This window comes from Papio anubis, chromosome 18, assembly GCF_008728515.1.
Source record: "Papio anubis isolate 15944 chromosome 18, Panubis1.0, whole genome shotgun sequence".
Lineage (NCBI taxonomy): Eukaryota > Metazoa > Chordata > Mammalia > Primates > Cercopithecidae > Papio > Papio anubis.
In genome coordinates, this window is record NC_044993.1 from 55,075,761 (window position 1) to 55,101,415 (window position 25,655).

The 25,655-nt window shown below is 44.9% G+C and overlaps 1 protein-coding gene across 1 annotated transcript in view; it reads right to left on the reverse strand.

Moving 5' to 3' along the window:
• LOC116271308 (C-1-tetrahydrofolate synthase, cytoplasmic-like) overlaps positions 1–25,023 on the reverse strand; it is a 36,990-nt gene extending 11,967 nt beyond the window's left edge. The window contains exons 1-2 of the mRNA XM_031658409.1: positions 24,594–25,023; positions 10,333–10,417 (exon numbers count right to left, since the gene is read on the reverse strand). Of these exons, the coding sequence (XP_031514269.1) occupies positions 10,333–10,417; positions 24,594–24,634 (126 nt within the window). The 5' untranslated portion in view covers positions 24,635–25,023. The remainder of the gene's footprint in view (positions 1–10,332; positions 10,418–24,593) is intronic.
• Positions 25,024–25,655: the final 632 nt, after the last annotated feature.

Consider the following 25,655-nt stretch of genomic DNA (forward strand, 5'->3'; position numbering starts at 1 on the left):
GGAGGCCAAGGGAGGAGGATCATTTCAGTCCAGGAGTTTGAGACCAGTCTGGGCAACATAGCGAGACCCCCATCTTTACAAAAAATTAGCCAGGCATGGTGGTGCACGACTGTAGTCCCAGCACTCGGGTGGCCAAGGTGGGAGGATTACTTGAGCTCAGGAGTTTTGCCATGATTGCACCAGTGCACAGTGAGTCATGATATTGTGCCTGGGTAGCCTGGGCAACAGAGAGACCTTGTCTCTTTAAAAAAAAAAAAAAAAAAAGAGGGAGAAACTTGTAGTGCAGACGCCAAATCCTTTGAACCACCATGCTGTGTCTCACTATGTTCCCTCTGTTTCTTTAACCATGAACATATTTATAGTTTATCATTATAACCATTTATTTGTAAAATTTTATTTTACTAATATTTTTTCATGCTCCAGTGGTTGGTATTTCTCCTTTTCAAGGTTGATATATGCTACCATAAGTTGTGTTTCTCCCAAAATTACAGAGGGTATCACAGAGGGAAAGGTGGTAGGTCCCTTCATATCAAAGATAACTGAAGCACAGCTCCTTTTAACAGGACCATGGCAAAGAAAGAAGCCAGCTTTTGTGACAGAGGATTTTCTGACCTTGTCATATTGATGCTTTACTGGATGCTCCCCTCAGATCTCAGGACATGGCCGGAATCTTAGCTTCAGTTGTCCCTTATACAGACAGTTCTCAGTTTTGTTGTGCTAATTTGAATCGCAAGAGCCAGAAGAGTCCTTTGAGGGGAATTCTACTTTTTTTTTAATGGATTATTTGTATCTAAGTACATTAGATGCTTCCCGTAGGGACTTCCCTAGACCTTTAGTGCCTCTCATGTTTCCTCTTTGGTCACTTTCTATGTATGTTCTTTGCCCCACCACCCAACCCTTACTGGTGCAGTTACCAGATTTGATACATTCTGGAATTTTTAGATCAAAGTAGGAAAGGAGGTGGTTCTAAATAAAAAAGTTTTTTTTTTTTTTTTTTACAATTTCATTCATATTTATACCTACAACTAGTTATTTAGTCTTAACTCTGAGATTAAATTGTTTTACCACTTGCTGCCAGTCCTTTTTAAGCCACAGATTCTCTGTTCTAGAGTTTATCTTCATTCATGTTTCAGGTAAGTGAAATGTAACTATAAGTCACTTTTCCAGGAAAGGTAGGTGGACATTTTTCTAAGTCCGTATAACTGAAAATATTTTTCTGCTGTCCCTTGCACTTGACTGGCCTTGGTGGATTTGGAGTGACAGTATTTTCCTTCAGAGATGTTGTCTTTGGCATCTAATGTCACACAGGAGAAGTCTGAAGTCTCTCGCTGTTGTTGTTCCTTTATATGTAACTGTTTTTCTGCCTGAATATTTCTGAAGGAGTTTGTCTAAAACACTAAAACTACAACCAGTTCCAGAAAAAAAACTTAATAGTTACAGTTATGAGCATATGTCAAAGTTTTATTGGAAAAGACATCTAAAAAGCCAATTCAAAGAGTCACTTTTAGTATAGGTTTTATTTATTTATTTATTTATTTATTTATTTTTAAATTTTTTTTGAGACGGAGTCTCGCTCTGTCGCCCAGGCTGGACTGTAGTGACCGGATCTCAGCTCACTGCAAGCTCCGCCTCCCAGGTTCACGCCATTCTCCTGCCTCGGCCTCCCGAGTAGCTGGGACTACAGGCGCCCACCACCTCACCCAGCTAGTTTTTTGTATTTTTTAGTAGAGACAGGGTTTCACCGTGTAGGCCAGGATGGTCTCGATCTCCTGACCTCGTGATCCACCCGTCTCGGCCTCCCAAAGTGCTGGGATTACAGGCTTGAGCCACCGCACCCGGCCTATTGATTGATTGATTGATTATTTTTGAGACATGGTCTCACTCTGCCACCCATCCTAGAGTACAGTAGCATGATCATGGCTCATTGCAGCCTGCAACTCCTAGGCTCAAGCAATCTTCCGCCACCACACCCAGCCAATTGTTGTATTTTTTGTAGAAATGGGGTTTCACTGTTGCCCAGGCTGGTCTCAAACACCTGGGCTTAAGCAATCTTCCTGCCTCAGCCTGCCAAAGTGCTAGGTAGGCATGAGCCACCCCACTTGGCCAGCATAGGCATTTTATAGGGGAGACTGGCTATAGAACCATTGATAGACTAGAAGCAAAACGAATGTTTAAAGAACATGTATTCTGTCTGGGCGCAGTGGCTCACGCCTGTAATCCCAGCACTTTGGGAGGCCAAGGCCGGTAGGTAGATCACCTGAGGTCAGGAGTTCGAGACTAGCCTGGTCAAGATGGTGAAACCCCATCTCTATTAAAAAATACAAATATTAGCCAGGTGTGATGGCATGCACCTGTAATCCCAGCAACTTGGGAAGCTGAGGCAGGAGAATCCCTTGAACCCAGGAAGGAGAGGTTGCAGTGAGCCAAGATCATGCCATTGCACTCCAGTCTGGGCGACAAGAGTAAAACTCTATCTCAAAAAAAAAAAATGCTGATTTCTTCCTTGAAGATGGCTGAGTATTACATCATCCAAAAGATCCTATTCCAGAACAGGTCAGGGACACTTTTTTTATACCAGGAGTCTATAAACTGTTTCTGTAGAGGGGCAGGCGGTATATATTTTAGGCTTTATGGGACACATACCCTGTCATAGCAGCTGCTGCTAATGCTTTTTTAACTCTTTATAAACTGGGCAGCATTTGGATATGAGCCACAGTTTACTAATCCGTGTTCTACACCATAAGATATCTTGGGTATTGGTCTACTGGTTCATTTTTCTTTCTGTTTCAGAAACCTAGGCCGGGCGCGGTGGCTCAAGCCTGTAATCCCAGCACTTTGGGAGGCCGAGATGGGCGGATCACGAGGTCAGGAGATCGAGACCATCCTGGCTAACACGGTGAAACCCCGTCTCTACTAAAAAATACAAAAAATTAGCCGGGCGAGGTGGCGGGCGCCTGTAGTCCCAGCTACTCAGGAGGCTGAGGCAGGAGAATGGCGTGAACCCGGGAGGCGGAGCTTGCAGTGAGCTGAGATCCGGCCACTGCACTCCAGCCTGGGCGACAGAGCGAGACTCCGTCTCAAAAAAAAAAAAAAAAAAAAAAAAAAAAAAGAAACCTTATGAAGATACAGTCTAGTTGAGTTTATTAACTGTATTGTTTCTGTCCATGTATTTTGTGAAGACTGAATGAGTTACTGTACATAAAGCACTCTGAATAGTTCCCGAATACTGTTAAAAATCAGTTTTTTGGCCAGGTGCGGTGGCTCATGCCGATACTCCCAGCACTTTGGAAGGCCAGGGTGAGTGGATCGCTTGAGCCCAGGAGTTAGAGACCAGCCTGGGCAACATATCGAAACTCCATCTTTACAAAAAATACAAAAATCAGCTGGGCATGGTGGTGTGCCTGTAGTTCCAGCTAACTTGGGAGGCTAAGGTGGGAGGATCCCCTGGGGGACAGGGGAGGGCAGAGGTTGCAGTGAGCAGAGATCACAACACTGCACTCCAGCCTGCATGACAGAATAAGATTCTAACTCAAAAAAAAAAGAGAGAGAGAAATACTAATGACGCTATATGGGGCTAAGGCTGTATTTCTATCACCTTAGCATAAATTTTTTTTTTTTTAAATGGGAAAAAGTCTTGCTCTGTCACCCAGGCTGGAATGCAGTGACACGATTACAGCTCATTGCAGCCTCAACCTCCGGGGCTTGAGCAATCCTCCCACCCCAGCCTCCCCAGGAGTGGGGACTACAGGCAAGTACCACCACAACCAGCTAATGTTTGTATTTTTTTGGAGACAAAGTCTCTCTATGTTGCCCAGGCTGGTCTCAAATTCCTGGGCTCAAGCAAGCCGCTCACCTTGGCCTCCTAAAGTGCTGGGATTACAGGCGTGAGCCACCATGCTTAGTCCATTAGTATCTCTTATAATGAAAAGTCAAGTCTTAATTTCCTATAAATATTCAGTTATTTGGGAAGTTACTCATCCATTTTATTTTAAAAAAATGAAAACTCAACTTTTAAATATATATTTGGGCCAGATCATGAATGTTCTTGAATGCATTGCTAAGGAATTAGAAAAACAAAGAGGAAGAACAAATGGGTTTCAGAGACAGACCTAGGTTCATTTCCCAGACTCAGTCCCTTCCTGACTGGCTTTGGGCAAGCTACCCAAGATCTTTGAGCATGAGTTACTATGGCTATAAGGGGCCATCTCCTACCTCGTAGGGTAGTATAAAACATAGAACAATTAGAAATATAAACAAATCATTTGAACTATTGTAAACACTCTATATAAGTAGTACAGGTTTAAGATCCCTAACTCAAAAATCCAAAATCGGTCAGGTGCAGTGGCTCAGCACTTTGGGAGGCCGAGGCAGGCAGATCATGTGAGCTCAGTTTGAGACTAGCCTGGGCAATATGGAGAAACTCTGTTGCAAATACTAAAATTAACTGGATGCCTGTAGTCCTAGCTACTCGGGAGGCTGAGACAGGAGGATAGCTTGAGCCTGGGAGATCCAGGCTGCAATGAACTATGATCACACCCCTGCACTCCAGCCTGGACAATCGAGTGAGACCCTGTCTCAAAAAACAAAAACAAAAAACAAAAACACAAATCCAAAATGCTCCAAAATCAGAAACTTTGAGCACTGACAATGCCAAAAATAGAAAATTCCACACCTGGCCTCATGTGATGGCTTACAGTCAAAACACAGTTAAAAGTGCATTTCATGCACAATATTATTAAAAATATATAAAATTGGCCGGGCGCAGTGGCTCACGTCTATAATCCCAGCACTTTGAGAGGTCGGGGCAGAAAGAGAAAGCCAGGTCGTGGAGGGCACACTGTGCCAGGCTCAGTGCTGTGTGCTTTCCCAGAGGAATTTAAATTCTAGGCTGGGTGCGGAGGCTCATGCCTGTAATCCCAGCACTTTAGGAGGCCGGGGCAGGCAGATCACTTGAGGTCAGGAGTTTGACACCAGCCTGGCCAACATGGTGAAACCCCATCTCAACTAAAAATACAAAAATTAGCCAGGTGTGGTGGCACACACCTGTAATCCCAGCTACTCGGGAGGCTGAGGCAGGAGAATCACTTGAACCCGGGAAGTGGAGGTTGTAGTGCGCCGAGATCGTGCCATTGCACTCCAGCCTGGGCGACAAGAGCAAAACTCCGTCTCTCTCTCTCTCTATATATATATATGTACATATATATGTGTATATATATACACACACACTTATATAAAATTACCTTCAGTCTACAAGTATAAGGTATATAACGAAACATAAATAAATTTTGCTTTAGAATTGGATCTCATCCCTATGTATATACAGATTCCAAAATCTAAAACACTCTCGTCCCAAGTATTTCAGATAAGGGATACTCAACTTGTACTATCATTCTGGTAAAGGATGGAGAGTGAGTGTGGCTGGATAGATTGTGATCAGACTTGCATTTTAACAAGGGCTGAAATTGCCGTCAGGAGGACAGACAGGAGGTATCTAGATAGAACCCCCAAATCATTAAGCAGGTAACTATAGTGTTCCCAGGGTTGGGAGCAGTAGGAATCAAGGGGAGGCAACAGATTCCAAGAGTTGATGAGAGGCAGAATCAACAGGACAATAGCCCCTAACTGGATGCAGGGAGTGAGGAAGAGAGCTCAGTAAGGAGACGGCCTCAGGCTTCTGGCTCAGGGAAGACGGTGGTGCCAGCACCAGAGTGAAAAAGACTAGAGGTCTGAGGCAGGGAGATGTGATTACAACGTATTACATAAATCTTGTATCACAGAAAGCTGTTGACTCTGGTGCTAAAGTACAAAATTAAAAGATTCTACCACTTTTTTTTATCAGCAAGGACATGAGACTAGCTGTAGAACAGTGTTTATGTAATAAAAACATTTGTCATCAATAAATGTAAAAAAACAAGGTTGGAAGTTAATTTTTAAAATGGGGGGGAACCCAATATTTCTTTTAAAAGGGTATACTTCTTGCCTATGACATTTACTCTTTCTACAACAAACAATTTGCAAAAATAAGCCAAGATATAACCAGTCACCAAATGTACCAGTATACACCCACAACATATACTTTTGATTCTTAGTAATTTGCAAAAAAGGGAAAATCCACCACAGCAGAGAACATGCCAGGCAGAGAGTGACAGGCCTTCTGTGCTTTTCTTCTCAGCTAAGCCCTTTTAGACAAACAGCAGAGGAGAGAGGGATATTTAAGTAGTATTCACTTTGACTTTTTTTTTTTTTTTTTGAGACAGAGTCTAAGGCTGGAGTACAGTGGCGCAATCTCGGCTCACTCCAACCTCCATCCCCCGGGTTCAAGCGATTCTCCTGCCTCAGCCTCCTGAGTAGCTGTGATCACAGGTGTGCACCACCATACCTGGCTAATTTTTATATTTTGAGTAGAGATGGGATTTCACCATGTTGGCTAGGCTGGTCTCAAACTCCTGACCTCAAGTGATCCACCAGCCTTAGCCTCCCAAAGTGCTGAGATTACAGGCGTGAGCCACCACACAATGCCTACTTTGACATTCTTGATAAACAAGGGATAGAAACTTAGCAAGGGATTAAATGATGTATTCGAGACATACATATAGATTGTAAGGGAGACTATGTCCAAGTTGGGTGAAACTCTGACAGGAGTTTCAAATGAAAGCCTTGAGTTTCCTGTCATCCAAATCAAGACTGTAAACATTCCTTCATACATTTGTCCATAAAAATATTTATTCAATAACTCCCTACTGGGTGAATCTGGAGCTCAGGGAAGAAACTCTGGATAGAGACCTAAATTTGGAAGTATTTGCTCATGAAGCTATGGGACTGGGTGAGGTCACTTAGGGAAAGAATAAGACAGGGAAGAGACCTCAAGGGTGAGTCCCAAGGCATTCAAATGGTTTAGGTATTAGGGTGATGAGCAACAACAAGCAAAGGAGACTCCAAGGAGGGAAGGAAACCAGTGGGGTCCCAGATCAAGAGCCTGGAGCTCAGAAGAGATCTAGATTTAGAAGTCACTGGCCTGAGAGATGAAACTGCCTAAAATAATGGTTCTGAAAGTATGGCCCACACACTCTTTAGGGACCCCAAGACCTTTTGAAAGATTTATTTGGGCCAGGCTAGTTTCATTATAATACCACTACAATGCTGTTTGCCTTTTTAATTGTGTTAACATCTGTACTGATGGTGCAAAAGCAATGGTGTGTAAGACTATTAGTGAACCAGCACAAATCAAGACAATGGCTTTGGACTAGTTGTCAAGGTATCCTTCGCCACCACACACACTCAGTAAAACTAGATGCCAGTTTCACTAGGACGGCCCTTGATAAAGAAACATATATTATTAATTTTCTTAACGTGGCCAAGCACAGTGGCTCATGCTGTAATCCCAGGACTTTGGGAGACCAAGGTGGGAAGATCACTTTGAGCCCAGGAGCTCGAGATCAGCCGGAGCAACAAGGCGAAAAACCATCTCTACAAAAAAATAACAAAAAATTAAGGCCAGGCACAGTGGCTCATGCCTATAATCTCAGCACTTTGGGAAGCTGAGACAGGAGGATCGCTTTGAGTCCCAGTGTTCGAGACCAGCCTGGGCAAAAAGGCAAAAAAAACTCTACAAAAAAATACAAAAAATTAAGGCCGGGCGCAGTGGCTCACACCTGTAATCTCAGCACTTTGGGAGGCTGAGGCAGGTGGATCACCTGAGGTCAGGGGTTCAAGACCAGCCTGGCCAATGTGGTGAAACCCTATCTCTACTAAAATTACAAAAATTAGCTGGGCATGGCACCTGTAATCCCAGCTACTCGGGAGGTTGAGGCATGAGAATCACCTGAACCCAGGAGGCAAAGGTTTCAATGAGCTGAGATCACGCCACTACATTCCAACCTGGGGGATAGAGCAAGACTCTGTCTCAAAAAAAAAAAAAAAAAATTAGCAGGGCATGATGGCAGGCACCTGTAATCCCAGCTACTCAGGAGGCTAAGGCAATAAAACTGCATGAACCTGGGAGGTGGAGGCTGCAGTAAGCCAAGATTGCACCACTGCACTCCAGCCTAGGCGATAAAACAAGACTCGGTCTCAAAAAAAAAATTAGGCATGGTGGTGTATGCCTGTAATCGCAGCTACTCTGGAGACTGAGTGGGAGGATCACTTACTTACTTGAGCCTGGGAGATGGAGGTTGCAGTGAACCAAGATTGTGCCACTGTACCACTGTACTGAGTAAATTATATATATATATACACACACACACACCCCTCAACTCTTGAGTGCATGTGTTTTTAATAGTCTATGTAAGGAATTGGGAAGCACTCATAATGCACTTCTGCTATATACAGAAGTACAGTGGTTGTGGTTGTTACTAAAGTATTTGTGCATTTTTTGTTTGTTTGTTTGAGACAGGGTCTCACTCTGTCACCCAAGCTGGAGTACAGTGGCATGAATACAACTCCCTGCAGCCTTGACTTCCTGGGCTCAAGTGATCCTCCTGCCTCCCTCTCATGTAGTTGGGACCACAGGTCTGTACTACCACTCCTGGCTCATTTTTTAATTTTTTTGTAGAGATGGGGTCTCACTTTGTTGTCCAGGCTGCACTTGTGCTTTTTTGCCTTGTTAGCTGAAACAGATGCATTTTTATATGGAACACCATCTTTACTTGAAATAACAACTGACAAGCAATGATTATTCAGGCTTGAGTATCTGACAAATATTTTCTCAAAAATGAATAAAGTGAGCCTGGTATTTCCAGAGAAACAATTAATTGTATTTGTTGCCAATGATAAAACGTGAGTTTTTGGGTGAAAGTTAAAATTTTTTATCCACCCCTGTGAGCTTGACAGCTTCTCAATACTTGAAAACTTCTCTGATGAGCTTGGTGATGTTAATGATTCCAATTCTTTCATATTGCATAATGAAATGTTAACATTTGGAAGATCTGCATAATTCAGGGAACTTATTATTTTCCAAATGAGGAACAAAGGATGTTACAAAACCATGCATGGGGTAAATATTCATTCCAAATGTAACATTTTGATGTAGCAAAGTATGCAAGTCTGAGAAGATGTAACAAAGTATCAAAGTTCACTGATGACGTTTCAGATTCTACATTGCAACTAATCTTTTAAAACTTTACTTACTGAGTCCTGGTACAACATCAAAGAAAAATACCCACAATTACCTGGAAAGACTATTTAAAAAGTTCTTCCCTTTTACAGCTACACATCTGTATGAAGCCAAATTTTCTCCATATATTTCAATCAAACCAGCACACAGCAAAAGACTGAATGCAGAGGCAGGTAAGACTCCGGCTCTCTTCTATTAAGCCATACAGGAAAGAGGTGTGCACAAATATAAAATAATGCCTCTTTTCACTAAATTTTGTTTTTAAAAAAGTTATTATTCCATAAAATGTTATTTATGTTAACATATAATAAATGAGCTTACTATTGGCATTTTTAAATGAATAAACATTTTTAAAACTTCCTAATTTCTCTCTCTCTTTTTTTTTTTTTAGACGGAATCTCTGTCACCCAGACTGGAGTGCAGTGGCACAATCTTGGCTCACTGCAACCTCCACCTCCCGGATTCAAGCAATTCTCCTGCCTCAGCCTCCTGAGTAGCTGGGATTACAGGCGCCCACCACCACACCCAGCTAATTTTTGTATTTTTAATAAAGGTGGGGTTTCACCATGTTGGCCAGGCTGGTCTCAAACTCCTGACCTCAGGTGATCTGCCCACCTTGGCCTCCCAAAGTGCTGGATTACAGTCATGAGCCACCGTGCCTGGCCAAAACTTCCTAATTTCTAATACAGTAAACATTAATGGATAAATCGGTATAAACAATAGCTCCTTGAGGTCTTACATCTTTAAGAGTGTAAAGGGGGCCAAGTACAGTGGCTCACGCCTATAATGCCAATGCTTTGGCAGGCAGAGGCAGGAGGACTGCTTGAAGCCAGGAGTTCAACGCTACAGTGAGTTATGATTGCACTGCTACATTCCAGCCTGGCAACAGAGTAAGACCTTTTCTCTCAAAAGTAAATAAATAAATACATTAAATTAAAGGAAAAAAAAAAGATTGTAAAGGGGCCCTAAGTTAAGACCAAAAGTTAAGAGACACTGGCCTAGAGAAAGGGTATCCACAGAGAAGAGCAGAGGGCCGGGATATGCCAACATTTAGAAACTGAGCCAAAGAGGGGGAACCTGTCAAGAGAGACTGAAAAGGCATGAGATTACACAGCAGCCAAAAAAAAAAAAAAAAGGAAAGGGAAGTAGAGGGAGAGGTGTGAAATGATATTAAGAAATCAAGCAAAGACAACATTAATGGAAATAAACTATCATAATACCTGTAATATTGCCAGGCCTGGTATGAAACCAGGTACTTCCTCCTTCAACTGAGTGACTTGATTTTTCAGTCTCGCCCTTATTTGCCTAGAGAAAAAGGAAAGGGTGGAGTTAATATTGAATGTTCCAAGCACAGATAAGTGATGCAGATTATTAGATGTATTTCTCTTTTATTTGTTTGTTTATTAACACAGGGTCTCGCTCTGTCACCCCGGCTGGGAGTACAGTGGCACAATCAAGGCTCACAGCAGCCTCGACCTCCTGGGCTCAAGTGATCCTTTCGCCCCAGCCTCCTGAGTAGCTGGGACTTTACAGGTGTGTGCCACCATACCTGGCTAATTTTCGTACTTTTGATAGAGATGGGGTTTCACCATTGCCCAAGCTGGTCTTGATTTCCTGGGCTCAAGCGATCTACGACCTTGGCCTCCCAAAGTGCTGGGATTACAGGCGTGAGCCACTGCACTGGGCCTGTATTTCTCTCTCTCTCTCTTTTTTTTTTTTTTTTTTAGATGAAGTTTTGCTCTCACAGCCCAGGCTGGAGTGCAATGGCGTGATCTTGGCTTACCACAACCTCCATCTCCCAGGTTCAAGCGATTCTCCTGCCTCAGCCTCCCAAGTAGCTGAGATTACAGGCATGTGCCACCACGCCCAGCTAATTTTGTATTTTTAGTAAACACAGAGTTTCTCTACGTTGGTCAGGCTGGTCTCAAACTCCCGACCTCAGGTGATCCCCCCACCTTGGCCTCCCAAAGTGCTGGGATTACAGGCGTGAGCCACTGAGCCCGGCTTGTATTTCTCTTTTAAATCAAAAACACTGGCCAGGAGCAGGCAATGGTTCATGCCTGTAATCTCAGTACTTTGGGAGGCTAAAGCAAGAGGATTGCTTTAGAACAGGAGTTTAAGACTATCCTGGGCAACATAGTGAGACCCCATCTCTACAAAAAATAAAAAATTAGCTGGGAGTGGTGGCAGGCACCTGTAGTCCCAGCTACTCAGGAGGCTGCGGCAGGAGGATGGGTAGAACCCAGGAGGTTGAGGCTGCAGTGAGCTATGATGGTGCCATTGCACTCCAGCCAGGATGATAGAGCAAGACTGTCTCCAAAAAAAATAAAATAAAAACACCAGTGAATAGACATTATCTGGTTTAATGTGTACAGGAACTTCCCATCAATTTTCCAGGCCACAAGTAGACGTGGCTCTTTTTCTTTTTTCTTTTTTTTGAGACGGGGACTTGTTCTTGCCCAGGCTAGAGTGCAATGGTGCGATATCTGCTCACTGCAACCTCTGCCTCCTGGGTTCAAGCGATTCTGCTGCCTCAGCCTCCGGAGTAGCTGAGATTACAGGCACGTGCCACCATGCCCAGCTAATTTTTGTATTTTTAGTAGAGATGGGGTTTCACCATGTTGGTCAGGCTGGTCTTGAACTCCTGACCTCATGATCCACCCATCTCAGCCTCCCAAAGTGCTGGGATTACAGGAGTGAGCCACCGTTCCCGGCCAACTGGATCTTTTCTAACTCCTACTGACACTAACTGACCAAAGGGTTCAGGGATAATTGAAAATGTATTAGTTGATGGCATTCAAAATCATATAGTAAACAAATGAAAACTTAGACCAACACTTCTAGAAAGTGCCGATCCTCATCTTTTTTCACATTTCCACTCTCCAGGTGCTGTCATGAAAAAATTTTATAGGAACAAACTCAAGCACACACCTTTTGCTCAACCTACACTAGTAAGATTACCACAGGGTATCCACATAAGGTTGAATGATAAATCAATGAATCCCCCTCCAAATTCAGCATAAACTTACAAATTATATTATAATTCACAAAGGAATTTTCCTTACCAAGAATTTAACACAAGGTTAAAAGTATAACCTCCTGCAGTCTCCTTATTAGAGTGAAAAAAAGTATAACCTCTTGCAAAACTAAGACGATCAATTTACTAACATACAACTTCTCGACTGTCAGGCCTCTGAGCCCAAGCCAAGCCCATCGCATCCCCTGTAACTTGCACGTGTATGCCCAGATGGCCTGAAGTAACTAAAGAATCACAAAAGAAGTGCAAATGTCCGGCCTCAACTTAACTGATGACATTCCACCACAAAAGAAGTGAAAATGGCTGGTCCTTGCCTTAAGCGATGATATTATCTTGTGAAATTCCTTTTCCTGGCTCTTCCTGGCTCAAAAAGCTCCCCCACTGAGTACCTTGTAACCCCCACTCCTGCCCGCCAGAGAACAACCCCCCTTTGACCGTAATTTTCCTTTACCTGCCCAAATCCTATAAAACGGCCCCACACTTATCTGGCCCCACACTCATGTCCCTTCGCTGACTCTCTTTTCGGACTCAGCCCGCCTGCACCCAGGTGATTAAAAAGCTTTATTGCTCACACAAAGCCTGTTTGGTGGTCTCTTCACACGGACGTGCGTGACATCAACAATACGCTAGGATGTCAAGTAAATGAAATTACATCCATAAATAAATACCTGAATAGCTCAACCTTGCCCAGTTATGATATATGATACAACGTTCAACTTGAACAAGCTCTGTCCCTCTTGGAAAACCAGTTTTGTCATTTGTCACATGGACATTCACAAACAGCTCTTCCTTCATTCTAATTTGGTTACTCTCAGCTCCACTTCTCCACATGTCACAAAAAAACTGACATAAACAGGCACACAAGAAATAGATTATTTGGACTGGCCTAGTAAACATCAAGAATGTTGAATGGTACAAGAAAGAAGTCATACCCAAGATTTCCAATTTTTATTTATTTTTATTTATTTATTTTATTATTATTATTATTATTTTTGCAACAGGGTCTGGCTCTATCGCCCAGGCTGGAGTGCAGTGGCACAATCACAGCTTACTGCAACCTCCACCTTCTGGGCTCAAGCCATCCTCCCACTTCAGCCTCCCAAGTAGGTGGGACTATAGGTGCACACCACCACACTCAGCTAATTTTTGTATTTTTTGTAGAGATGGGGTTTTGCCATGTTGCCCAGGCTGATCTTGAACTGAGCTCAAGTGATCCTCCCACCTTGGCCTCCCAAAAATGCTGGGATTACAGGTATGAGCCACTGCACCCAGCTCAAATTTTATTTCTAGTTAGTGACCTTGTTTTTTCAAATCAGTATTCTCTACAATAACATAGCTCAAAAGAATAGACCATTGGATTTTTTTTCTTTTTAAACTGGGATTAGATCTGGATAGAGACCACAGTTCGCTCTGAGACAAGAGAACAGGGACTACCGCAGTGTTCACACCCCAGCAGTTCCAGGCCTAGTTGCTCCCCTGAATGACAATCAGATGTGGTGCTGGGCATAGCCCAATACCCCTACACAGTCATCCAGGCTCTCTTTGGTCCAAAGTCTTATATAATCATTCTTGCCGAAATCCATTATAAATTCCAATTCACTAGCCGGGCGCGGTGGCTCAAGCCTGTAATCCCAGCACTTTGGGAGGCTGAGACGGGCGGATCACAAGGTCAGGAGATCGAGACTATCCTGGCTAAGACGGTGAAACCCCGTCTCTACTAAAAAATACAAAAAACTAGCCGGGCGAGGTGGCGGGCGCCTGTGGTCCCAGCTACTCCGGAGGCTGAGGCAGGAGAATGGCGTAAACCCGGGAGGCGGAGCTTGCAGTGAGCTGAGATCCGGCCACTGCACTCCAGCCTGGGCGACAGAGCCAGACTCAGTCTCAAAAAAAAAAAAAAAAAAAAAAAAAAAAAAATTCCAATTCACTGTTTAACATCATGGCTCAATTTTAAATCTTTAACATGTTACGACAGAGAAAAAAACACATTGCTAAAATATAACCTTTAACTCTTATTATGGATATAGAAAAATGAGTAAATAAAAATAAAATATAACATGGACATTTCAACAGAAGCTATATGGTAGGCAAAGGAGGCAGCATGAAATGTACATGATTAAAATAAGGCTGCCTTTAGACAACAAAAATGCTGAAATGTGCCACAAGCTTAGAGGAGTTCTCAAATAATTCTCAAAAGGCACAGGAAAAACAACTTTAGTAACTGATCAGAGAAGAACCAAGAACATTCACCTTCAAAATATAGGGCTTTGGGCCGGGTGTGATAGCTGACGCCTATAATCCCAGCACTTTGGGAGGCCGAGGCGGGCAGATCAGGAGGTCAGGAGTTTGAGACCAGTCTGGCCAATATGGTGAAACCCCGTCTCTACTAAAAAATACAAAAAAGTAGCCAGGCGTGGTGGTGCATGCCTGTAGACTCGGCTACTCAGGAGGCTGAGGCAGGAGAATCGCTTGAACCCGGGAGGCGGAGGTTGCAGTGAGCAGAGATCCTGCCACTGCCCTCCAGCCTGGGCGACCCACTGAGACTCTGTTTCAAAACAAACAACAACAAAAAAAAACAGGGCTTCTTCTAAAACAACAACAACAACAACAAAAAACAGGTTGTCAGGCCTCTGAGCCCAAGCCAAGCCATCACATCCCATGTGACTTGCACGTATACGCCCAGACGGCCTGAAGTAACTGAAGAATCACAGAAGTGCAAATGCCCTGCCTGGCCTTAACCGATGACATTCCACCACAAAAGTGAAAATGGCCGGTCCTTGCCTTAGGCGATGATATTATCTTGTGAAATTCCTTTTCCTGGCTCATCCTGGCTCAAAAAGCTCCCCCACTGAGCACCTTGTGACCCCCCACTCCTGCCCGCCAGAGAACAACCCCCCCTTTGACGGTAATTTTCCTTTACCTACCCAAATCCTATAAAAGGGCCCCACCCTTATCTCCCTGGGCTGACTCTCGTTTGGGACCTAGCCCGCCTGCACCCAGGTGAAATAAACAGCCAGGTGCTCACACAAAGCCTGTTTGGTGGTTTCTTCACATGAACGCGCATGACACAGGTCTTCTTCTAAACAAGGACACAATGTATCCCCCTGCCCCAATAGATTACTGTTACAAGATTTTTTTTTTTGTAGACGGAGTCTCGCTCTGTCGCCCAGGCTGGAGTGCAGTGGCACAATCTCGGCTCACTACAAGCTCCGCCTCCCGGGTTCACGCCATTCTCCTGCCTCAGCCTCCAGAGTAGTTGGGACTACAGGCGCCCACTGCCACGCCCGGCGAATTTTTTGTATTTTTAGTAGAGACAGGGTTTCACTGTGTTAGCCAGGATGGTCTCTGTCTCCTGACCTCGTGATCCGCCCGCCTCGGCCTCCCAAAGTGCTGGGATTACAGGCATGAGCCACGACACCCGGCTGTTATAAGATTTTTAAAATGCAGAACGCAAATGTTTTACTTAATGTGTTTTATTCCCATTTTGTTTATTTGTTGATTTATTTCATTTGTTCATTAACAATTTTCATACTACTAAAAAATACTTCGGCCGGGCACGGTGGCTCACGCCTGTAATCCCAGCACTTTGGGAGGCTGAGGCAGGTGGATCACCTGAGCTCGGGAGTTTGACACAGCCTGAGCGGTGAAACCCCGTCTCTACTAAAAATACAAAAAAAAAAAATTAGCCGGGCGTGGTGGCGCATGCCTGTAGTCCCAGCTACTCGGGAGGCTGAGGCAGGAGAATTGCTTGAACCCGGGAAGCAGAGGTTGCCGTGAGCCAAGATCGCGCCACTGCCCTCCAGCCTAGGCAACAAGAGCGAAACTCCATCTCGAAAAAAAAAAAAAAAACCTTCAAAAAATGTTTAAAAACTTAATATGTAGTTCCTTGTAAAAATAATTGTGATTGTGAGGCCACCTAGTGTTCTAAGAAATACATGTATTTCAAATTCATAGTCATTTAAGTCAAATTAAAACACTAAATTAACCTTCTCGTTGAAAGAAAACTGATTTTCACCTATCGCTAATATAGCAAAAGCTACATTATATCAGTATACAAGACAGTCAATTGATAATAGTACTATTATTACACTGAAGAACATTTACCAAAAAATTATTATTATTTAACCCAAACATTTACCAAATTTGACAGGTATCTCAAATACATATTTGAAAGCTTAATGTGAGGAAACTATTTTATGCTTCATTGGAAGTTTACAATGTAAAGTTCTTCCATCCAATTCTCTCTAACTCAAAGCCCTTAGAAAGCAAAGGTAAACTGCTTGATATTTATGACATGAAAATAAGTCAGAATAGTGTAAAATTTTAAGGAATCCTATAATTCTTACTAAGGGTAAAGACCATCATTAATCCACACGCACAGTGACACAATAACTCATGTTAAGCTTCTGGATCAGGGTTTTTCAGTCTCAGCACCACTAACATTTGGACCAGATCATCCTTTGTTAAGGGGACTATCCAGTGCACTGCGGGATGCTCGGCACCAGTCCTGGCTTCTACCGCTAGATGCCAATAGTACACCCCTTCCCCGTATGACAATCCAAAAGACTCCAGGCTAGATGCCCAATGCCCTGAGGTAGAGGGAGTAAAAAACTGCCCCATTTGACAACCTCTGATCTAGTGCAATAAATGGACTGGGTTGGATTGGTTAAGGCTTTATAAAATTTAGGATTTTAAAAGTGGACCGTTAAGTTCATTCAGAAAAAGGTCTCAAAGAGAAAAGCACCTTCGGAGTCCTGGTACAGGCAACCAAGTGTGGTAGGATTCCTGAACAATGAGGTCCCACCTCCCCCACCCCCACCCACTCAAGGATGAAGGGGGCAGGCAGCATCTACTCAGATCCAACCAATTGGTGGCATGAAGAATAGACAGCATAGTATTGCTAAACTTTTCTTTTTTTTTTTTTTTTTTTTTGAGGCGGAGTCTTGCTCGGTAGCCCGGGCTGGAGTGCAGTGGCCGGATCTCAGCTCACTGCAAGCTCCGCCTCCCGGGTTTACGCCATTCTCCTGCCTCAGCCTCCCGAGTAGCTGGGACTACAGGCGCCCGCCACCTCGCCCGGCTAGTTTTTTGTATTTTTAGTAGAGACGGGGTTTCACGGTGTTAGCCAGGATGGTCTCGATCTCCTGACCTCGTGATCCGCCCGTCTCGGCCTCCCAAAGTGCTGGGATTACAGGCTTGAGCCACCGCGCCCGGCCCTAAACTTTTCATACCTTTCAAAAAGTCAGGCATCCAGATTTTTATGTGTAACTACAGGGATAAATGTGTTGGGAAGTAATCTAATGTTGTAAAGTAATAAATGTGTTGGGAAGTAATCTAATTCTGTAAGCCAAACAAAAAACATTTGGCCTCTAGGCCACAATTTTATCACCTTCTGCCAGTAGCAAGAGTTTTGAGACAAGACAGGGTTGGCTCTGAGTACGAGGATCTGTAAGAAGCTATGTACGAGGATCTGTAAGAAGCTATGCTTAACTATATGTCAACAAAGGAGAGGTGATACCAGCAAGTCTGCTGGTGCAAACAGGCAGACCCCTAATTCTAACTCTGAGAATTAGTCTCACCATTGGAGGATTACCTAACCATAGATCTGGCCACTAGAGCTGACTAGGGCTCCAATGAACAACTCTAAGTCCCTTGCAGGCCTCTGGATCATCAGAGGGGAATGTAGAAAGAATGGAGAAGGTAAGGGTTCTCCACTTGGAGGGAAGAACCTGCCAAGAGCTCATAATGAGAAAAGCCTCACAAGGACCTGGCCTTCCTGCTTTTCAAAAAGACTAAAGAAAACCTTAGGTAGAAAAGGTTAGGTCTAAAAGGCTGCTAACTAAGGAGGGGCTGGTATTTAGGCACCTAAACCCAAAGATCACTTATCATGTTAAGTCATTCATTGCAGTCAAGATTAAGATTAAGTTCCTAACAGGCTCTGGCAAAACCTTTTTACAGAAATGCTCCCTTATCTCCTGGGACCTCTCAATCATCAGATACCAAGCAGTCCATCTCCTGTCCAGGCTTGTGGTGAGAGGCAAAAAAAAAAAAGGCTGAGCCAGCAAAGTAAGTAGGTCTGACCTGTCTCTAACCAGTCAAAATTGGACTATAACCTCAAAAATGACTTTTTGAAGAGAATCTGTTTGGGTGCTTCCCAACCAGACTGAGGGGTGGAATGATTTCCTCACAATGGAAAGGCCTCAGGGAGAACCAAAGTCAGGGTGTCTCCTGCTGGGGGGTAGAAGTTTGCAATTCCTTCTAGCAAGCCAATGACAAGCCCATGGTAGGGAAAGAAATGCACCATCGAGCCTCTGCCACCAACCTTGGAACACCTGTGCAAGTCACTTAGCTTCTGGCTAAAGTGTCATAAACTGCAAAATTGAGGGGAAGGGTAGTAGCTGAGCATCTGAGGATGGCACCTTTAGCCACCCACTTCTTCGAGGTCAAGGATTTACAAGGTGCCAGAAGCTGCTTTTGGTCAATTAAGGGGAGCAAAGGAGAGCCAACTGCACAGTGCAGGGGGAATGGGGGCCTTCTGCACTGTGGATGGGATGTCACAGAAGCTTGTTTTGAGAGTCTTACATTCTTTTAATCCTTGGGGCAACCTCAGGAAGTAGACAGTTATCATCATCCCTACTGCACAGAGAGGAAAGTGAGGCTAACTTTTCCAAGACCACACAAGCAGTCCCTGCCCCCTAACCTCTATTCTACCAACCTCTACTGAGTCAATAAGAGGAGAAGGGAGCCATTTCCCTCCACTCCAAGGACCCTCCTCTGTGCTAGGCCAGCTTTCCTTCTAGAAGATTCTTCATGAAAATAGGGGATGTAACAGGGAACCATACACCTCTGCTCAGAACCCCACTACCCAAATCCCAAACTGCCTGATCCCAACCCCCGTGATGGACAAGGACAGACACTTATTTGCAAACCACATCCCCAATCAGGTGCCATGACCATAGCAGTTGGCTGCCAGCTCAGGGCTCTGCTGCACTATCGCTGCTACCTGCCCAACAGCCTGGCTGGAGTCCTAGCTGAAGGTCCCAGCCTCTCTGGAACTCTGACCTCTCCTGCACAGGCTTCCAGAAGCAATCCAGCTATGACAGTCAAGGTTCCATGTAACTTTTGAGCAACCTGCACTTTGGAGTTCATTACAGGCAAATTTTTTATTTATTTATTTATTTATTTTTTGAGATGGAGTTTTGCTCTTGTTGCCCAGGCTGGAGTGCAATGGTGCCATCTCGGCTCACTGCAACCTCCTCCTCCCAGGTTCAAGCCATTCTCCTGCCTCAGCCTCTGGAGTAGCTGGGATTACAGGCATGTGCCACCACACCCTGCTAATTTTGTATTTTTACTATAGACGGGGTTTCACCATGTTAGTCAAGCTGGTCTCCAACTCCTGACCTCAGGTGATCCACCTGCCTTGGCCTCCCAAAGTCCTAGGATTACAGGCACGAGCCACCACGCCCTGTCCAGGCAAATCTTTTTAAGCATAAAAGGGCCTACATGTATTTAATCTACAAGACAAAGTAAAAGCCTTATCCATGTTAACTCAGTAACCAAGAAGACCTGCCCTTCACTATGGCAAGCAAATTATTTTTACAAAAACAGTTCTTCTAGCCCTGTAGCTAAAATGTACAGCCAAGGTTCCAAACTTTTATCTTTGATCACTAGGATAAATTCTAATTTTAAGTCTCAAGATTATAAGCCAGCTCCCAAAGGTACAGGCTGGATAAAGACACACATAACTTTTTTATTCAATGAGTACTTTGTAAGTACCTATTTACTAAAACTTACCGTGTACCAACGACTTCTCTAAATGCTTTATAGGTATTAACTCATTTAATTCTAACAACCTTATGAGTTAGGTGACATTACTACTCCAATATACAGAAGCTAAGGCACAGAGGTAAATTGCATGACCCAGTGATGCACAGAGAAGGAGGCAGCACCGTGCTTAGGCTCTGGAGCTACCATCCACAGCGAGCTTACAAACATACCCAACTTGCCCTGCACTTGGCCAGCAAACACTCGCAGCACCTACTCAAACCATCTGCCTCTTCACAACCAGTCTCTTTAGAAAGGAGACTTAATCAAGAAAAATGCCACCAATGGAGAAAGCAGGCTTAATTATAGCAAATTAAGGGAAGGGAAAACCAAAGAAATCATATAACTGTAGTAAGCCCCACTTTGAAAGGCGTACTTACAGAACAACTATGCTTTCTTGTCTACAAAGCAAGGTGGGTCTTCCAACACTATCTAATGCACATCCTTCTCCCACTTTGCATAATCTTTTTTTTTTTTTTTTTTTTTTTTTGAGACAGAGTCTCGCTCTGTCGCCCAGGCTGGAGTGCAGTGGCCAGATCTCGGCTCACTGCAAGCTCCGCCTCCCGGGTTCATGCCATTCTCCGGACTACAGGTGCCCGCCACCTCGCCCGGCTAGTTTTTTGTATTTTTTAGTAGAGACGGGGTTTCACCGTGTTAGCCAGGATGGTCTCGATCTCCTGACCTCGTGATCCGCCCGTCTCGGCCTCCCAAAGTGCTGCGATTACAGGCTTGAGCCACCGCCCGGCCACTTTGCATAATTTTTTAAAAGACTTCTGCCCAGGGCAGGGTCAAGTTCCTCTACTCAGGAGCCTCTACTCAGTCAGCTTCTCACAGGGCCATTGCCATTGACCCCCAAAGCAGTAATTTACTAACTGGTGAGGACAAAGGTTCATGGCACAGGCTGTGTTTTTGGTTAGGAGCTATTTCCCCCACAAAATTGGCAGGCTTATGGCTCCACCTCCTTCAAGTCTTTGCCCGTAAGTCACTTTTACAAAGACTATGACTCCCATATTTAAAATTGCAGCCACCAAGCCACAGAAATTCCTGTCCCTCTTTTCTGCTCTGGTGTTCTCTTTGTGCTTCCCACCAGCTCACAATTTGTTTCACCTATTTCAACGTCTGTCTCTACCCATCAGTATGCAAATTTAACGAGGGTAGGGATTTGGGCTGTTCACTGTTAAGAGTCTCAGAGCTTTGAAGATTGCCTGGCTTAGAGGACACACACAGCTATTTGTTGAGTAAGTGAATAAATACCCACAAAGAACAGATACTTGTCTCTACCTCTCAGACCTTCCCCCAGTTGTCAAATTCAGGCTGCAACCTTAGAATTCCCCGTAAGGAAGAAAGGGGGCTTTTACTTCCAAAGAAAGATAATTTGGCAACTAAATCCATCATGTAAGTACCCAGCTTCCCACAGAGTAGAGCAGGTAGAGAAGGAATCTGGAATGCTGAACTCTGTCAATGTTCGGGATCCCAGGAAGGTATAAAAGGAGAATAATAGAAGAGGACAAAAGTCAGGGATAGCATTCTCAGCAGGGTGGGAAACATGGTAATGAGAGGAAGACTACAAAGAAAAAGCAAAGCGCTGGGCGCAGTGACTCACGCCTATAATCCTAGCACTTTAGGAGGCCGAGGCGGACAGATCACTTGAGGTCAGGAGTTCAAGACCAGCCTGACCAACATGGTGAAACCTGAGGTCAGGAGTTCAAGACCAGCCTGACAAACATGGTGAAACCCCATCTCTACTAAAAATACAAAAATTAGCCGGGCATGGTAGTACATGCCCGTAGTCCCAGCTACCTGGGAGGCTGAGGTGGGAGAATCGTTTGAACCCAGGAGACAGAGGTTACAGTGAGACAACATCGTGCCATTGCACTCCAGCCTGAACAACAGAGCGAGACGCTGTCTGGAAAAAAAAGAAAGAAAGAAAGAAAGAAAAGCTTATGAAATTCCTTTTAGCAAGTAGTAAGTGCTGGTTAGAATGAAAAACATCATATACTGAGTGAAGACATTAGTTTTAGTTGAGCCATTGCCATTCACCCTTGGACAAATCACACCACTTTTCTGGTCTCCAGTGATTTCCTAATCCGCAGGATGGAATGCGGGAAGTGGGCTGGATTTTTAAGAAATTCTAGGACTGGTGCGGTCGCTCACGCCTGTAATCCCAGCATTTTGGGAGGCCGAGGTGGGTGGATCATGGGGGGTCAAGAGTTAGAGACCAGCCTGACCAACATGGTGAAAGCCTGTCTCTACTAAAAATACAAAAATTAACCGGGCGTGGTGGCACACGCCTGTAATCTCAGCTACTCGGGAGGCTGAGGCAGGAGAATCACTTGAACCTGAGAGGTGGAGGTTGCAGTGTGCCGAGATTGTGCCACTGCACTCCAGCCTGGGCAACAAGAGTGAACCTCTGTCTCAAGCAAACAAACAAACTAGCTGGACATGGTGGCACGCCTGTAATCCCAGTTACTTGGGAGGCTGAGGCAGAAGAATCGCTTGAACCCAGGAGGCAGAGATTGCAGTGAGCTGAGATCACGCCATTGCACTCCAGTCTGGGTGACAAGAGTGAAACTCCATCTCAAAAAAAAAAAAAATTAGCTAGGCGTGATGGCAGGCACCTGTAATCCCAGCTACTCGGGAGGCTGATGTGAGAGAGAGAATTGCTTGAACGCAGGAGGCAGAGGTTGCAGCGAGCCAAATTGGACACAGCAAGACTTCATCTCAAAAAAAAAAAAAATAGATCTCAAGGCAGCAGCTACCACGTAAAAAAAAAAAAAAAAGATAATGAATCATTCATATATACATTAACTAATTACTGATCATTAATACAACATATATCGAATACTTATTATGTGCCAGAAAGAATTCTAAATGATCATCTGTTAGGAACCCATTTAATTCTACTGACATCCCAATGACCTAGACATGACTTTTACTTAACATCTGAGGAAACTTTGGCACAGAGAGGTTAATTAATTTGCTTAAAACCACACAAGTAGTAAGGCATGAAAGAGGGTTTCTAGGTGTTTAGGATATAGACAAAAATAAGACAATACATGTATTTGCCCTTTTGGAGTTGATAAACATATTTAATTTGCTCTCCAATCAACAAAAGCATATTCAGTGAGCACCTGTTCTCAGTGCCGGCCAAGGTGCATTATTGTTGCAGTAAATTATCTACACTGTTATTATGCACTGAATTATCTCTTCACAGTCCTTCTAAAAGGAAGATTTTTATATCAAAAAAAAAAAAGCCACTGGAAAAGGAAGTTCGAATACTGGCAAACAAAAAAGAAAAGTCACGCAGAAATACAGTTTAGCAAGCCACATTTTAAAAGCACTAAGCAATAAGTATTGTGATTTCTTTTTTTTTTTTAGACGGAGTTTTGCTCTTGTTGCCCAGGCTGGAATGCAAAGGTGCATCTCGCTCACTGCAACCTCCGCCCCCCCCCAGCCCCGGGTTCAAGCGATTCTCCTGCCTCAGCCTCCCAAGTAGCTGGGATTACAGGTACCTGCCACCACACTCGGCTAATCTTTTGTATTTTTGGTAGAGATGGGGTTTCACCATGTTGGATAGGCTGGTCTTGAGCTCCAGACCTCAGGTGATCCACCTGCCTTGGCCTCCCAAAGTGCTGGAATTACAGGCATGAGACACTGGGCCCAGGCTTTTCACCACCAATGACTTTGTAATTCACTCAAAAATCTCTATTACAAAGTTAGGAGTTACAGGACAATTACAATTTAGTAACTGCTGTGACTGGCAACAGTTACTTAAATAACTGGTGATGTGAAAGGTCCCAAGAGCAAACTCAGTAAGGTCACACAGAATACATCTTTCCCTCCTTCCTCTACTAGATAGAATATATCTTTCCCTCTTCCTTCTACTCTCATTTTTCCTCACCAGTCACCTCCCAGACAAAAAGCTGCCAGTGTTACTTCCTGGGAGTAAAGATGGCAACGATACCCACTAATTAAGCAATCAGATGTCCCGCAAGGGTAGAACAGGCAGAGGTCAAGTGGAATGCAGAATATTCTCAGGACTCAGGAGCCAAATTAAGTTTCAAGTAACTCTAGGACCAGGGCACAGAGATGGTTGTTAGAGAGAAGCACGAGATTGAAGAGAAAGGAAAAATGTATTAGATTTCACTTAGCATATGATAAGACCATGATATAGTGGGAAAAGCTATGAGCTGGAAGGACCCTCTGTCATTATCAGCCTTGTGGTCTTGTCAAGCCTTGTCACCTCACTAGTCTCCATCTACTCACCTCCAAATTAACGGGAACTAAGTAGATTGGATTTCTGAGTTCTGACTAGGGGGTCTCCAGGAAGCCGCAACTACCCTCTCTCTCGGCAGAAAGTCACCAGCAGCTGCGCGTTTGGGAGTATAGTCGGCACAGGACTTTTCCCCGAAGCACAGGAGCCAGCGGCTTACAGCCACTAAGCAGTGCACTTGCAAACGCAGGTTGTGCTCGGGATCTCCTTCTTTGGCTGCAGGTCTTCCGGTATTATGGGCCTAACTCTTCCGTTACAAGTGTCCCTCCCGCAAAAAATGGGTCCGGGGGACCTGTACACTCTCAGAGCCCTAGTCCATAGCCCCACACTCAACAAAAATGTCAGGTGCTTACGCGGAGATCTCCTTCCCGTTCAGGATTTCTGCTGGCGCCATAGTCTTTATTAGTCCGCTGCCCACGATGGACACCACCAATATCGAGGTTCCAGTCCCTCTGCAGCCAAGCAGGACAGCCCAACCCACGTGCTTAGGGACTGGCCAGGGGGATCACACTACTGCGCCTGCGCCCCTGCCCGCTTCTTGGCAGACGCGGCAGCGCATGCGCAGCCCGGAAGGCCCGGTGTGCCTTAACCAGCTGAGAGCTAAAGGGTCGGGGCCTGAGGGACGGAAGAGGTAGGGGAAGATGAAGAAAATCGGTGATGAATGGCTGGCGGATATGATTGGCGGAAAGAAAGAGCCAGTCCACAGTGCGCCTTTGCATTCGGCGGGAAACCCGGCTGAAGACTAAGCTGGAAAGGACTCTGGTACCCGGCCCCAATTCCAGCCAATCAGGGAGTAGAGTTACGGGGCGGGGCTGGGGCGGGACAGTCTCGCGGGAGACAGTTTGGCGGGTTCGGGAGGTGCTTCTCCAGTATCCGCCCAGTCTTTGGGGACGCGGTGGCGGTGTCTCAATCGCCTGGCTTCCAGGGAGTTTTGGGCGGGTCCCCACCCTGGAGCGTGGCGGGCGCTGGACTCGACAGCACATGTGAAACTGGAGAGCTTGGCGCGCCTTCATACTATGTCACACACCTACGCCACCAGACTGGGGTCGGGCCCCTCTGCGTTCTGCTCTGGAGGGCCTGGGTCTGGGCCCAGTACCGGGCTTTTAGAATCTCCTCAGCTGAATCTGACGCTCAGCCCTGGGTGAAGCGCAGCCCGCTGTTTCAGGCCCCTCCGAGCTGGAAGGAGTGTCATAGCTGTAGCGCTCATGGCCTCCTCGGTGTTGGGGTCACCCCGTGTTTGCCAGGGCTCAGGGAGGGTCGTAGTCTAGATTTTGTCACCCCCACGTCCCCGCCCCGCCGCAGGTCTGGGGTTGGAGAATCCAAGCGGGCTTCATAAGCTAGATGCCAGTTGACCCTCGAGGAGGGATGCTCCCTCCCCTTAGGCGTCCATGCTGGAGAGGGAATAAGATGGGCGA